General features: G+C 33.5%; 1 protein-coding gene across 1 annotated transcript; it reads left to right on the top strand.

Annotated features, from left to right (window-relative positions):
* The first annotated feature begins 856 nt into the window (after nucleotides 1-856).
* On the top strand, nucleotides 857-5,137 carry LOC141687542 (cyclic nucleotide-gated ion channel 18). The gene is made up of 6 exons (XM_074492848.1): nucleotides 857-1,483; nucleotides 1,746-1,958; nucleotides 2,061-2,368; nucleotides 2,930-3,041; nucleotides 3,325-3,561; nucleotides 3,695-5,137. The coding sequence occupies exons 1-6, from the start codon at nucleotides 1,016-1,018 to the stop codon at nucleotides 4,484-4,486; spliced, it is 2,130 nt and encodes a 709-aa protein (XP_074348949.1). The 5' UTR covers nucleotides 857-1,015; the 3' UTR covers nucleotides 4,487-5,137.
* The last annotated feature ends 12,311 nt before the right edge of the window (nucleotides 5,138-17,448 follow it).

The raw sequence follows: 17,448 nt of genomic DNA, 5'->3' as shown, positions 1-17,448 counted from the left end.
GGGTGATAAGATACAATGAAAAAATTCAATTGGTTTTATTAGAGTATCTCCGGTAGGGGTTGCCAAGTTTATGTGGCATGACACCCTTGGTTGCCTACCTATTCGAGTTGAGAGGTTGCCAAAAGTTTGCCTACCAAGGTTGCCATAATTTGACAACTTCCTAAATTAGCAAAAATCATAAAAAAAACATCTAAATTATATATTACTCAACCCACTTTTATATTGAACTAAATATAAAATTAATATAGAGGGACTACATAGACAACTTTTAAAATTGCTTAATTATTGGAGTAAAATTTTAATAAATGTTGCCAAGAGTGACATGAATGTGAGAGAAAATTAAAAAATAATATATTTAATGATTTGTCATGTTTTGACAATTTTGTTAGCAACCTCTATTGGAGATATTCTTAATGTAAATGAGGGGGTTCATTTATATTTAGTCAACCAACATGTGACATGTGTAATTTATAATTATTTTAGTAACTCATTTTGTACCTCTAATATTTTCCTATAAAATATTGATGGAAAACTCATTAATAATAATGAACCCGGCTGGATATACAAAAATCTCCATGAATAAAAATTTTACAACTCTTCCATTACACTTTTCTTAGCATGGACAAGTACTGAACAAAACATATGTATAAGTAAAACTTATACTACAACTTACCAGTTGACCGTTTGAATACTAGTTGGACGACTTGATTTTTTATTTAAATTTATATCACCCTCAGTTTAGCCCCATAATAAAAAATTACATGCAGCTACCTATTTTAAAGCATTGCCTTCCATTTCCCTCCAAACTTGTACCAATGATCATTCCCCCCCTCCCCCTTGCCCCAGAAAACACACTTTCATCCCTCTGCAACCCCCTCCTACCTGCAATTTTTCATCGATAATTTGCACACAATCTTCATTAAAATCATTAAAAATCTGGAACAAGATACAAATTAAGTCCATCCGGCCTCTTGGCGGAATCCAGTGAACCCTCATTTGGGTTCCGCAATGGAAAATGAATAGAATATTTTCGACACCAGCATTCCAACTCCGCCAGCTCAGGCGACAAGCAGCTAATCCTTTGAAACGACACACAGAGCCAGCACTCGCCAGAGCTGCACCTTGGCTCTACCAAATTCTTGATCCTAGTAGCCCCATTGTTGCCAAATGGAACCGTTTTTTTCTTGTTACTTGTCTTATTTCTCTTTTTATAGACCCTCTTTATTTCTTTCTTCCGTATGTTGGCGGTCCTGCTTGCATGAGTACTGATGTGCCTGCTGCAATTACAATCACCTATTTTCGAACTATGGCTGATCTTTTTTATGTATTGCACATTGTAATGAAGTTTAGGATGGCTTTTGTTGCTCCAAGTTCTAGGGTGTTTGGTAGAGGTGAACTTGTTATGGATTCTCATCAAATTGCAGTGCGCTATTTGAAATCGGATTTCATTATTGATCTTGCAGCTTCTTTACCATTACCTCAGGCAAGCCTCAACCGATATTTTTGCAGACAATCTAATTTATAATCATTTGGTGCCATTATAAATATTTCTTGAAGATTAGTCATTAGTGATTAGTGATTGCAGAAATGCAGCTCTGGGAAAAATATGTTTTAACGTTTGAGACCATACCAAATTAATCTGAATGGAGCGCTTTAGTGGAAGTTGATTATAATTTTTACACACATCTGAAGATGTTTCCTCCCTCAGACCTTGTATTAAAATTTTATGTTTCATTCCCTTGCAGATTCTTAATTGGTATGTTGTTCCAGCAATGAAAAACAACAGTGCTGATCATGCTCACAACACCCTGGTTCTCATTCTTTTGATTCAATATGTTCCAAGACTGTTTGTCATGTTTCCTCTAAATCAGAGGATAATTAAAACCACAGGAGTCGTTGCTAATACTGCTTGGGCTGGAGCTGCATATAATCTTGTGCTTTACATGCTAGCAAGTCACGTAAGATCCTAATATTTGCTCTTCCATTGGTAACTGTACTTAAACATGTAGTATTCATACATGAGGGAAAACACTTTTGTTTATCATTAACTGTTGGTGCAGGTACTAGGAGCAGCCTGGTATCTAATGTCTATAGGGAGGCAGCATTCATGTTGGAGAGACGAGTGTTATGCGGAGCAACACAGAGTTCCAGCTTGCAATTTCACTTTTCTAGATTGCAATAGTTTAGGAAATATTCAGCGGGCTTACTGGCTGAATTTTACCAAAGTGCTTTCTACTTGTGATGCTAACAACTTAGACTCAACATTTAAATTTGGAATGTTTTCGGATGCTTTTACTAGTGAAGTTGCTATGTCTCCGATGTACCAGAAGTATTTGTATAGCCTTTGGTGGGGCTTGAGAAATTTAAGGTACACAATCTGTTTTTTGTTTTTCATATTCTTCTTCCCCCGTTGAAATCCAAGAGTAAACTGCTTTTTCTTTACTCTTCCATCCAAAATTCCCCCGTCTTTTTTACATGTTCTGTTAACTTCTATAGATTATGATCGACTACACATGTTAAAGTGTACAATTCCTACTACGTGCTGCTCCAGACATTTTCAAAAAATAGAAACCGTAAAACTAGTTTATATGCTGCTAGAAAACTGGCATTCCTGTAAATTCAAATACGCCTATCAGAAATATATTAGACACTTCTTGGATCAGAGAGTATATCAACATAGCAGCTGCCATTTTGGAAGCTGTCAGTGTTTTGATGTGTGTAGCAGTATAGGTGTGTGACTGTGTGCTCTCTAAGACCTTTCCTGATGCATTATAGTTTCTGTTAATATGCTCATCTATAGATCATATTGGAAACAGTTGTTCACTTCTTGATGCTTATTGCTACCCATTTAAAGTATCATTCTGAATAGTTGTTGTATTACAAGTCTGATACTCTTTGTAGTGTATAATTTTCATCCTTCCTTTTGCAGTTCGTATGGACAGAATTTGCAGACTAGTACTTATATTGGTGAAACTTTATTTTGCATTCTCCTATCAATTGCGGGGTTGGTTCTGTTCGCGCAGCTAATTGGAAATATGCAGGTAACAACTTTTTTCTTCTGGGATTATTTTCCTTGTCCTAGTACAATCGATATTTGAACTAAAAGTTTGTGTTTGGAACAGTTTGTGTTTCATGTGTTCACTTTGATCTCTTCTATGAAGAGTATTCACTAGTATTGTTATGTCCTTTTGTTTTACTTCATATTGGCTCCAGAAAATTTCGTGCTTGTAAAATTTACCAGAAACCTAAAGTTGTCAATTCTGTTCTTGAGTAACTCTGTTCAAGTTCTTTCATTCATCTAATCTCTTTAGTTTTTCTATACAGCAATATTTGCAGTCCATGTCTGTGAGGCTTGAAGAGTGGCGGGTCAAAAAAAGAGATACCGAAGAGTGGATGAGACATCGACAGTTGCCTCCTGTGCTGCAAGACCGTGTTCGTCGGTTTGTTCAGTATAGATGGGTTGCCACTAGAGGAGTCAATGAAGAAGCTATCCTAAAATCCTTGCCACCAGACCTTCGGCGTGATATCCAACGACATCTATGCCTCAAACTTGTCCAACGTGTATGTACTCTTGTTAGTCTGTTGAATTCATTTTATACGCAGACATAATTCGGGTAAGGCATTAGGCTTGCAAGATAGCTATGGATTTCGTTTATATAAGACCTCGTGATCTCTTATGTTTAACATTGTACAGGTTCCTTTTTTCTCACAAATGGATGTCCAGCTTCTAGATGCCATATGTGAAAGACTAGTCTCATCCTTAAGTACCCAAGACAGTTACATATTTCAAGAAGGTGATCCTGTAAACGAAATGCTGTTTATTATCAGGGGACAACTAGAGAGCTCCACAACGAACGGTGGAAGATCAGGATTCTACAATTCGATCACCCTCAATCCTGGCGATTTCTGTGGTGAAGAATTACTGACATGGGCCTTACTGCCCAACTCAAGTGTAAACCTCCCGTCCTCAACTCGTACAGTCCGAACACTCACTGAAGTTGAAGCATTTGCCCTTCGAGCTGAAGACCTCAAATTTGTTTCAAATCAGTTTAGGCATCTTCATAGCAAGAAGCTGCAACATGCATTCAGGTACTACTCCTCTCAGTGGAGAACATGGGGTGCTTGTTACATGCAAGCCGCGTGGCGAAGGTACAAAAGGAGAAAATTATCCAAGGAATTGGCTCTGCAAGAGAATCATTTTTATGTAATTGACAAAGACGGAAATAATATTAGTGAAGAGCTGTCTGGTGCAGTCGTCTATGACGAGAGAAATGGTAAGCTTTCGTTGATCGATAGCACGAGTGGTGCACATAATCTTGGAGCCACAGTCATGGCTTCAAGGTTTGCTGCCAATACAAGAAGAGGGGCTGGTCAGCATGTCCCTGTGGCTATGCCAGTGGTTGACACTTCTTCTTCGAGCCTGAAGATGCCCAAGTTGTTTAAACCAGACGAGCCTGATTTTTCTTTAGGCAGAGAGGATGTTTAGCTAGTGCAGGAATGATGCAAGTTGTAGAATGTTGGACAAACTTAGTATTTTAGACTAAGTTGTGAATCATTTTGAGACTCTATATGAGTGAGACACATTATGTGTTAGTGGTGTGTATTTATTGGAACGTATTCTTCTCTTCGAGGGGATTCCAACGCATATTAACACGCTCAAAATGAGTAAAAGGTGAATGAGAACTGATGTTCCAAAGTTTTACCTTTTAATATGAAAAGTGGCTTTGTACCACATCGAGAGTAGCACAAACCTATTCCTTAGTTTTTCTTATAAATACCATGTACCACATCGAAAAGAAAAACAAGTCCTTTCAAGCCTCTCTTTATAAATAGAGTCTTAGGGCACCAGTTTTATTAAGTCAAGAAAATAAGAGTCATCTCTTTCATTCTTGGTCTCTTTAGTCTTAAATTTTTTCAATATTCCGGTGATAGTTCTCGGGCTCAGTTCAAGTTCGCTGAGAGTATATTCGATCTATCGATTATACTAGTATCTCGTTTTATCCTGGGAAGCAGGTCGCTAAACACGGATGGTGCGGGGCGAAACTGCTTTAAGGAGACAGTTTTCTGGACTCGAGATTAAATCCAATCTCTGTTTGTTTTCTCAAACCCTTCTCCTAATTTAATTGTTAATTCTCATATGCTTATGTGATTTAAGAATTAACAATGTTTTTGTGAAGTAGTTATATATTCAATATATATATAACAATGTCTTTATCGTACAAGATTGCTAACAATCTTAAAGCAGTTTCCTTCAATTTTCATACTTTCTTGTGAGTAGACGTAAAAGTCAATTTGATTGTTTAAATTGGATTTATTTATGGGTATATGAGTGGTCATTATTTGCCTCATTAATTAAATTAAATTTAGTGCATTAATTTCTTTGATCACTTGTTGCCATGTGCTTGAAATTAATATAAATTTGATTTTAAGTGGTGCTTTGTTTAAGCATAACAGGTACGAGGCAAAAGTAAGCACAAAGTTGTTGGATAATTGGTTTCTTATAAGGCTATTGATGCTTTAATGGTTATTGATTTATGATCAACTTATATTCAAGTGGACATATTTGGTGACATCTCTTTCGGGTTGATCATTATAAATTGGTAGATTAAACCCAAATTTATAATTCGTCCATGTTTTTGCTATTAATGGATAGCTTATTATGTTTTGTTAACATGGTGATTGATTTCTTAATTCTGAATTGATTTTGGAATTATTAGTACACTGATACCAGAATCATATATGCTATAGTTTACATGCATGTTTGCAAGTTCATAACATGATATTGCTATGCAATTAAATGATATGGCTACATAAATGTGACCCTTCATGATGGAACTTGATTATTTGGTGATTAATTTTTTAATCATTGTTGAGTGATGATAATGCATCAATTATTATTGTTTAATCTTTAATAATGGAGTTATATCACAAACTTGTAATACTGGATAGAATGCAGTAACATGTTTGTTGTTAAATAATGTGACGAGGTGGGCAGCTGAAGTGAACCAGATTTACAATTGCTCAGGATTCTCCACATTAAAAAACCTAATGGGCCTGGAGTACAGGTTATGGGTCGGCACATAAATTATATTTTTCTGGTTGGATTTTTCCTCCAGTTAAATAATAATTTCACGTGTTGGTGTCGGTCTGCTGCGGCAGTGACACACGAGCCTATTATAGTGATCCATGTGATACTTAATACGGCGAATATTGATATCAGTATTTATGCTGAACTTCGGAGAGAATCCGGAAAGTTGTTAACCCTAACGCATTAGTTGATCAAGGATCACTGAATGTGGGTTTATTGAAGATTTATGTTCTTCCTTGGGCCTTTTCTGGTTGTACCAGTAGGTGAGCCATAAATGTAGGTTCGTGTGAACCATGTAAATATTTTCGAGAAATTCGGTAATTGAATTTTTAATGATAAGAACTACGGGAAGTTCTTTTAACATGATATTAAAATCTTATAGGTTTTAATGAATAACGTAAAACCTGCTCAGATGAGAGGTAGTGACACGATACGTGTTTACTGTCTGGTTTGATAGTAAAACATTTATCACTCGTACTCGTAGTCGAGTCAATATTGAAGCTAAATAGAGAGATGTGTGCTCTATAAACTCAAGGGCAAATCCAACTTAATACAGATAATTAAGATGGTAGTGAATAAATTTGATGATGAATAATCACCGGGCAAATTCTGTTTGCAACGTGAATATTCATGAGGTCGTTGCACCTTACTCGCATTAAATAAATGGAGTAGATGCAGGCTTGAGTTGCGCTCTGAGAGAGATGCAAAACGATTGTGATCAGCTCAGACTATCACTGAATTTGAGGATATTAGTTACGAAGGGCTAATCGTTCCTTAAACATGATACCACAGAAGGAAATAATTAAATTTCCTATTAGTTTTGGAATATTTTCTGACATTCTGTAAAATATTAAAATTGTGGGGGTATCTAAAATAGAAAATTATTGAATTTTCTATGAATATTGGAATGTAATGAAACATTCTTGAAAATAATTGAAATGTGGGGGTATCTCGAAACTTGATACCAATACCTCTGTTGGTAGCATGAGATCCAAAATCAATTGAGATATTTTGGATGGATACATAGACAATGGTTGAGTCTAATAATATCCGATATATGAATCTAATTTTTGAGATTTGTAAGAATACTATTACAGAGTTTAGGAATGCTTATGCGATAAGCTAGTAGATCCTAGTAGATCTGTAATTAAAAGTCATCTAAATGAACTTACGAGTTATTGGATGAATGTGAGGATGAACCTGCAGAGAGCAAAAGACTTGGATAATTGCTAGTCCCGAATGTCTTGATAATTTGCTTGAAGGTGAACTCGTAAATTTAATAGAAGCAATGTGCTTCTCGTATAATTTCTTGATAAGTGAATATATCAAGAGAAAATTTGACTATTACTAAGAGTCAATAAATCAAGATTTTCTAGCACGTGTACTAGAAAATGGATTGTGCATGTTCTCTCTATGTCCTTTGTGGGGGAAAGGATGTTAAGAAATAGAGAGAGTGGTTCTGTTTGACAGAATCTTGTTTAAAAAAAATATATAGATCTTCTTACGAGATAGAAGCATTAGGACCCAAATGAATTTTTAAATTGGAAAAATATATCTGGGTCTGAAGGAAGTATAAGGTCAGACTGATACAAAAAATATTACAGTCGAAAGTGATGACCTTATATAATTTATGAAATATTCTCGAGTTTGAGAATAAGGTTCATTAAGATGATACTAAAATTATCGTATTGTGAAATTTAAAAGTGCATCAATGAACATTGAGATGGTCTTTCTAAATAGTTATTTGGAGAAATATCTATTTACGTGAACCCGAGGGTTGCTCTAGATAAAGCAAGAGTAGAAAATCTGTATTTTCGGTGATCATGTTGAGTGAAACAACATTGACACGAAATAATGGCATATTAAATTTGATATTGCTATGATAAGCAATGGCTTCAAATAAATGACATGGTTGCCATTTTGAGGACGCTCAATATTGGTTGCTATGTGAATAAGGATTGCCAGTTTAAGGACGCTTAAACTCGGTAATGATGCAAACTGAAATTGCTGGTTTTTGGGACGCTAAAAGCTGGTAATATCAATAACAAGTGAAGCCTTAAGTAATAACTAGTAAAGTTATTTCATAAATATGAAATATGTCAATATGAGATGTCAAACTGATTCAAAATCAGAGAATTGACAAGTGTGCATGTGTTATTTACACATGATATGCAAGTCATAATTGATTGCATGTGAGTGATCTGATCATTACGAGAAGTAATGACAAGAGGATCATCTCTGAAAATCTTGATGAGATTGAAAAGTTTTGATTTGAAGATTACAATCTTCGTGACTTTAAAACTTTTAGATGATACATGTCACATGTTAGTGATGTGACTTTTGAAGAGGTCAACGAAGCTAAAGTTGTCATAGCTGGAATGGATTTATATATATCCAAGTGTAGATGAACAAGGATCTCTCAAGAAGGATTGCAAGTCTGTTGTACTTTTTAAAATTGTACAAAATTAGACATAGGCTACACAGTTGGTAAACTGGGTAGATGCACGAGTACAATGGAAATTGGTCACTTGGAAGTGATTGCAATGAGATTTAAGGTGTATGATATGTGCTCGTGAGCTTGGACTTCAATACGAAAGATATCTAATTGTACTATGTGAATATAGTATGTAAATTAGATATTTGACTTTAAGAACTTTAAAGTCATTCGAGAATACATTTCACACTTAGCAGTCGTGTCATGGAAATCCTAAACTTAGCTCGATTCATGATGGAATACGAGTCTGGTGCATAAAATAAATGCAGTTAAAAGGCCGAGTAGCCACTTTGTAAGGATATTCCTAAATGACAAGGAAAATGTGTCTTCAATATGCATATATCGTGTAATCAATATGCAAATTGGGAGATCACATTATTGTGTATGAAATGGTATGTCTCACATTTATGATGAGGACATAATACCATTAAACAACTATTCTCAACGAGAATTATCATTATTGACTATGTAAAGTCAAATGATAATGTTTGGATCCACTAACCAGATGGTTAAACTGAGCGAATCTGTTTAAGACAAGAGAATCTAGTTAGACCGAGAGATAGTTGTCAAATCATCGAGAGGAATGAGCCTTGCCTATTGCTTAACGGCGTCATGGTGGACACCCAACCTTGCTGACTGGAGATCCCAAGAACTTGGTTCAATGGGACAACTAAATCATGATGACTAAATCACTGTGGGGGTAACCCCCGGCCTATTTCTATGATGATGAAACAGTGAGACCCGTAAGGTACGAGGTTAAGCTTTATGCTTTTAATGATCTTTGACGAATACAAGGATTTCAAGTTTGAATACATAATATTCGGTTGAGTAAACGCGGGTTACTCTATAAGATAAAGATCACCTATGTAAGAGAGAAGTATGGCCGCTTCAAAGGAGAATTGTGAGGCACAATTCTTTAGAAACTCTTGCAGAACCAGGACGATGTTCCAGGGCCAAAATGGACATAATCATGAGAACTGAATGAGTCAGGAAAGATATAGTGATGAGTATGTCATCGTTTACACAAACGGTCGAACAGTTCAAGGACATCGCGTCATACTGTCTACCAGTAAAGTCGATATACTTATTCGAGCGAAGGTTCAAGGAGCATTCTCTACCTATCGTATGCTATATCTGACCGCCGGAACTATCACCAAGTCAAGCTCCGCGTCTGTCTGTCTATGTGGTGTCTATGTGGTGCGTGCTACTGGACCATCAATCTCATTTGTGGGGGATTGTTGGACAAACTTAGTATTTTAGACTAAGTTGTGAATCATTTTGAGACTCTATATGAGTGAGACACATTATGTGTTAGTGGTGTGTATTTATTGGAACGTATTCTTCTCTTCGAGGGGATTCCAACGCATATTAACACGCTCAAAATGAGTAAAAGGTGAATGAGAACTGATGTTCCAAAGTTTTACCTTTTAATATGAAAAGTGGCTTTGTACCACATCGAGAGTAGCACAAACCTATTCCTTAGTTTTTCTTATAAATACCATGTACCACATCGAAAAGAAAAACAAGTCCTTTCAAGCCTCTCTTTATAAATAGAGTCTTAGGGCACCAGTTTTATTAAGTCAAGAAAATAAGAGTCATCTCTTTCATTCTTGGTCTCTTTAGTCTTAAATTTTTCCAATATTCCGGTGATAGTTCTCGGGCTCAGTTCAAGTTCGCTGAGAGTATATTCGATCTATCGATTATACTAGTATCTCGTTTTATCCTGGGAAGCAGGTCGCTAAACACGGATGGTGCGGGGCGAAACTGCTTTAAGGAGACAGTTTTCTGGACTCGAGATTAAATCCAATCTCTGTTTGTTTTCTCAAACCCTTCTCCTAATTTAATTGTTAATTCTCATATGCTTATGTGATTTAAGAATTAACAATGTTTTTGTGAAGTAGTTATATATTCAATATATATATATAACAATGTCTTTATCGTACAAGATTGCTAACATAGAATACATGTGACATGTGATGTAAATATCACTGGTAGCTTTTAGTGGGAAAACCAAAATGTACAGAGTTGCAAATTTTACAAATACAGTCTTATGAAACCTGTTAACTCTTTGACATGTTAAGAGTAGATATCGAGGACCATAATGTACAGTCAGCAGACATTTCTCAAGAAATATTTTTTTTAAATTATAGTCATGCTCCACTCATTTTTTACGGTCAAGAGCAATAGCCAAGCCAAGCCAAGTAGGAGAGTTTTTCTTAGTAAGCCTATTATAAAGTATGGTTTTATATTTTATATTTTATTCTTTTATAAAAATTTAAACATCGTAGACTAATTTAGAAGGAAAAAATTAAAATAATTTAAAAACCATATTTTATAGAAGCCGTGCCTAGACCCCATTCCCACGTCAAACTTGGAGCGACTAAGAACAACTTTAATGGTTGTCACCCTTAAAAAATGCTAATTTCGCCACATAATCAAAAATATTATATTTTATATTCTCCTTCTTTTATATCATTTTTAGCGCCTTTTTTTCAAAAAACACTTCAATGGTTAGCACCCAATATGTCAACTTCATTAATTCAATAGAAAATGTTTAATAGAAATATATTAGAGAAATAATATTTAATACACTATTGAGACCACAAATGAAGTTGACACTTATTTTATGGGATTCCAACTTTTGGCATTGGGTACCCATGCCAACTCATTTGGCTCCTTAATGATATCATCAACTTCGATGAAGTGCTAACAAGGGTGTCAAGTCACTTCATGATACATGGCGTTGACACCTGACATCCTTCATTGAAGTTACTCTAAAAGTAAGTCCAACAATTTTCTTAAATGAATTTTTAAGTTCAAAGATAAAGAACTAGGCTTAAACGGTTGAAATATAAGGAACTTGATTTAAATTCATACCCTTATCTTAGTTGTTTCTAATATCACTAAGGCAGTGTCTTAATTTTAAGAAACCATTAGCCCTATCTTGTTTCACCTTTATTAATAAAATATTCATTTCCCACTTTTTTTTCAGCTTTTATCTTTCTCTTTCTTCCACTTTTTGTTTATATATATATTCAAATTTATTTTATAATAATAAGAGATAGGTTTAAAGGTCATTACTGAAGTTGAAACATAACATCATGTCATAATAATGTTATATAATATAAATAAGGAACCTATTAGTATACTGTTGGATTTGCTCTAAAGGACTAATATTAATAAAATTAAATTTCTTTTTAAAAGTTTATAATTCCAATAAGAAATTTCAAGAAAAATTCTATATTTACAACAATATCTAAAATCGTAGCCCAAATAAAAGTACTAATATGCTGTTTGTGCACGTGAAATAGTCGACAAGAATCTGTCTATTGTTATATATATAATACAACAACGGAGGTTTGATGTGCAATTTAATTAATATGACGATTATGTCCCTATATTAAAATTTATATAATATTATTTCACCTCATCATTCATTTATTAAAAATTACTATTTGTTGTATAATTAATATGTACATACATACATTAGTACTTACATACATACTAGTATATAATTTGTGCGATATACGGACGTTTTTATCATCATATATTATAAATTACTAGCATGTAACTCGTACGATACCCGGTTGTTTTAAATAATTATAAATTTTTTTTTATTAAAAGTTTTATAAAATTAGACAATAACTTACACCCTCATATTTCCCAATTTAGTTTTTATTGTAATACTTTTCTGAATATAATTCATTTGTTATTATATTTTAAGAAAGCATGTCATTTTTTATTAGTTTTAATATGTCTTACACTCTTATTAATTTACCTAATAATTTTTCAATTTATTTCACTCACCTCAGATATATAAAATCCACTTAGTCAACCTACGTGTTAAGAATTTAGGAGTGACACGAATTAGTGATGAATATTCTCGCTTTTTTTACACTTCATTCTTTAGTCTTAACCAAACAAATAGGGATGAACATTAATCTCGCCCCGCCTAACCCCGATACGATCCCCGCCCTATTCAGGTCGCGGATTCAGGGAATTCTTAGAGGGCGGGGAACGAGAAAAGTTTTAGAAATATTTCAGGGATTGAGCCGGAGTCTAAGATTAGTGTCTCCCCGACCCCGATGTGTGTGTATATGTGTATCTTTATGTATATATATAATAGGATTTTTTGCTATTAATATATTTTTAAACTTTTATTTCTATATATTAAAATAGTACTATGGGCAAATTGAGCCAATAAAATGACTGTGTAGATTTTACCCATATATATTGAAAATTTACAAAAATGCCACTCCTATTGAATTTGTGCAAAAATAAGATAATTTTTGTCTATTTAAAGAATCGAACCCCTAACATTCTAATATAAAGTTGATGATATAACCATCATGTTACATGGATATTTTAGTTTGTTTTAAAACTCTTATTAGATAAAGCACATCCTCGCTTCTTATTCTATTTTCTTATATTATTTTATATTTTGAGCAAGTAAAATGTTGTTTTCATTTTTATATAATTCTTTTTTTTAGTTTTCATAGTTTTACATATATTTATAAATTCAATAATCATTTTAATAAATTTAAGTACCCTTAATTTTTTTTGATTAAATAAATGCTAAATATATTTTTAATTATCTTAATAATATTTTGATGAACTATAAATACAAAATGAGGAAAAAAAGTCTATACAAATATACAAGTTAATGTGTGTAAAGTTGGCTGAGACCGAACAATTTCATATTCAAGTTTGAGATCATTATAATTTCTAATATTCAACTTTGAATTTAATGTCGTTTTATTTGATATAATGTAGTCTCGAATTCGAGCCAGTATTTTATATTTTCTTGTCTAAACACATCGAATTCAATCCAAATATGATTTTAAAAATATATTTTTTATTTTGAACTACATTCATAACTATTAACTTGAAAAAATTGAAATTTTTACGAGCTACAATAATAGTAGAAGTCTCCACAACCATCTAACAAACAAATGTTAAAAAGCACAAATTATATAGTCTATACTACTAAATAAATATATTAAATTATACGAAAAAAGAGTTATAGTCCAATATCAAATAAAATTTAATTTAGACTTGGGGAACCGTTTGTTTGGAGGCGGTTAACAAAGGAAAAAGGGAATCAATGTGGCTCACTCCCGTTACCGGTGTTTGTTTAATTAAAAATGGCAATCCATTTCACATTTTTTAGTTTAAGATTACCAAATATCCCTCTAACCTCATTCTCCACCCCCATTTTGTATTTGGTTTCCGTTTGCAAAATGTGCATTCTTTACAAAATCAATAGTGAATAAGCATCAAGATGCGTATTCTTTACAAAATTTTAAAATATAAAATAAACAATTCCAATATGTGTAATCGGTGAACATTTTTGGTAGACACTCCCGTCAATGACTCAATCGATATTTTGAGCATTTACCCTCTAAATAGTGGGTATTTTAAATTTTCACTTATGTTATTTTTGTCCGATTCAGCAAATCCAACTCACTATATTTAGTTCTTATTATTTTTTATTTTAGCCTGAATCAATAATATAATTTTATTTTAGCCTGGATAAGTAGTGTATATTATTAATTTTACCGCTGGACCATTAAATATACCAACAAATTATGTTTTGATTTTTCTTTTGTTTCAGACCGGTTCAATTGTATTTTTGTTATTACCTGGGTCAATAGTATATATTAGTTTGTTTTGTGTTAGGTAATGAATTACACACATGGGGGGCGAATGTGTTTTTGGTGTTTTATGCTTTTCTTGAAGTATTTATGGCTGTGAACAAAGTAAATTAAATCTTGCAGTGAAATGTGTTAATACTTAAATTAAACAAGCAATAACAATGTACACATATCTTTCAAAACTCACTTAATTTTATATAAAAATTAAGAATGTTTTGCTACAAAATTTCTAGGCTCTTTGTTGATAAAGAGCTTAGCTACTTACTTGAGAGAATACAAGATTTTCTTATCTAAATTGTTACATCTAAAAAAGGACTAGTGTTAACTTTATATCATAGTTAACTAATGGTTTACAGAGTGTATAATAAGAGATGCTATTCACTTTAGTAAACTGTCACTTATCATTTTCATTTTAGGAAAAGTATATCTTCCATTTCTGGCTTAACATATCTTTGCATACTGTGTTCACTTTGATCTTCCTTTCTCAGTTAATCTTCACCCTTGATCTTGCACACACCTTAAGATTCTTTTTATAGACTTGTCAATCCAACTGGTTGAATTGTTTGTTGATTGTTAATCTTGGATATTGAACTGGTCTGCAATTTGTACTTTGAGATTTTACCTCGAGATCTCCAGTTAGACATATAGAGAACTTGACATCTCGATAAGTTTATTGGCTGATCGAGATCTCTAATCACTCTATTGTTGTTTTGACTTGTAGAGGTCTCTAAGTTCTCTATAAGAGAATTTAGATTGTCGAGATCTCTCCACTTCATGTCTTCACTTTGGCTTATAGACATCTCTGAGTTCTCTAGTGAATTTTGACTTGTCGATAACTCAGAGTTCTCTAGTGAATCTTGACTTGTCGATAACTCAGAGTTCTCTAATGAACTTTGACTTGTCGATAACTCTGAGTTCTCTAGTGAAGAAATGACTTGTCGATATCTTCAATCTTCATGTCTTCAATTTGGCTTGTCGATATCTCTGAGTTCTCTAGTATCTTTCCTGAGTTTTCTATAAGTCATTCTGGAGTTCTTGAATGACTTCTCTATAACACTAAATCTGTGACTTGTAGAGATCTTGACTTAGAACATTTTTCTCAAAATAAATTTATTCAACTCCAAGCTTCTTCATAATTCTTCTGAGGCATGATCTTCTTGATCTTCTTCCGGATAGAATTCTTAGGTTTGATACTGTTTACAGAAAAAGACTCAAGTCTGCTCTTTGACATTTTTATAGACTTTAAAAGTTACAATACAAAATGCAAACTAAGATAACAATACAACTTACTTAGTGTTGTCAATTTGACTTAGTCTTGTTATTGTATAGGCATGTCTTGCACAACAATCTCCCCCAATTTGTGAGAAGATTGCTTAACACAAATTCATGTCTGTTAACAAGACTAACCCCAAGTTATAATGGAAAATAAGAGTAATACATAAAAATTGACACAATTACAACTTTTATACATTAGAAGATTTACAGAGTCTAAATGGTTACAAGCATCAGGTAAAGACTGTTTTTGCTTCTGCTTCTTCTCTAATGAAATTCTTTAAGTAAACAAAAATTTCAAGTTATTCTATAATAGGTGTCCCACTTAGAGTTTCTACAAGTTTAATTATGGCCGCCTTTGGATAACCACTGTCTAGTAAATCAATTCTAAATCTTGAGAATATGCCAACTTTGATGTTTAAAAACTTTCCATCTTTAGAAATTCTACTCATACTTTTGGTCTTAAGTTCTTCTGATCTTTTCATGAACATTTCAATCTCTTCATCATACTTTCTTTTTCTTTCTTCATATTCAGCCTCATTTATTTTTCTTCTTTCCTCCCTTATAATCTACCACTCAGCCAAAACTGATCAACATGCTCTTGTAGCAGTATCCTTATCTTTTAGCAAGCTTATCACTCTCTTGATTTCTATGGGAGAGGGAGAATCCATTAAAGCACAACCAAGGAATGTGAAGGACCCATCTTCATCATAAATTCCAACTTTCCTTAGAGATACAACCTAGACTCTAACTATTTCCTCAACTAGTTTTTAAAAATAATCTTCATCTGAGATGCACCAATTTAAAGGTATAAAGTCATTTTGCTTGAAACAATTCCAGAGGGCCCTTTCAGTGACTTCTACGTTTTCTGTAGGCTTGACTTTCTTAGGTTTCCTCCCAACAGACTTGTAATTGATTTTGAGTGAAGGCTTTTCTAAAGGTAAGTTTGTGATTTTCTTGAGAGAGGTTTGGTTTGAGGTGATTGGTGTTTTAAGAAAGGTGTTTACAATTTATTTATACAGAAACTTTGGCTTAAAGGTTAGAGGTGGTTTGATGTTTGAGATTTTTGGCTTTCAATGTTGAGCTAGAGTTGTTTGGATTTTTAGGGTTGGTTGATGTAGTTTCGAGCCATCATGTTTCTTCTTGCTTCTCCTCTCACTTCCTCTTTCCTTCTCATCATCCTTCTTCTTTTCACTCTTGCTTCCGGCTGCCTTAGAGGACTGACTTGGAAGGTTTTTGAATGTCATCCTTTTGCTCATCATCATCCCTGTCTTTCCTTAAATTATATTGAGTATTGGCAGCATAACAGAAGGATATGCCGTGACCGATCACACTGTCACAGAAGTGTCATGTCACTGGTGCTGCAATGACATGGCTATAGCACCCCTATAGCTGGTTAACTCGGTATACCCTAAATCACACTAAGGGTCTAAATGAAAAATAATATTTCTCGCAAAATTTAAAAATCACCTGAGACAAATAATTCAGATTTGCAAAGCTGAGGGTGTCGTAAATAATTTTTGAAAACCGCATAAACAGATATCTAAAATTTTCAAAAATTAATTTTTAAGACAATTTCTGGGAGTTAAAACGATCAAAGCAAATATTAACGATACGAGCAGAAAGTAGAACCAAACGAATCAAATAAATATAATGAAAAAGAAGAGTAGCGCTGAATAAAAAGGGGACATAATCCGTATCTCGAATATCGAAAACTCTAATACTAAAGAAGTTCGTAAATGCTCCGCTAAATTTCCCGCCCCCGATCTAAATATAAAATTAAAATATATTATTACCCGGTCATTTATTTTGACCTTACACAACATACTAGTAGACCATGTTCATTTATATAAACTTATAAATTAATAATCTATTCAAGTGACATTATCATACTAACATAACATATTGTAGGTTTCATTTGGAAGTCTATATTATTAATA

This window comes from Apium graveolens, chromosome 9 (assembly GCF_009905375.1).
Source record: "Apium graveolens cultivar Ventura chromosome 9, ASM990537v1, whole genome shotgun sequence".
NCBI classification, from domain to species: Eukaryota; Viridiplantae; Streptophyta; class Magnoliopsida; order Apiales; family Apiaceae; genus Apium; species Apium graveolens.
This window is presented reverse-complemented; position numbering and strand designations above follow the sequence as displayed.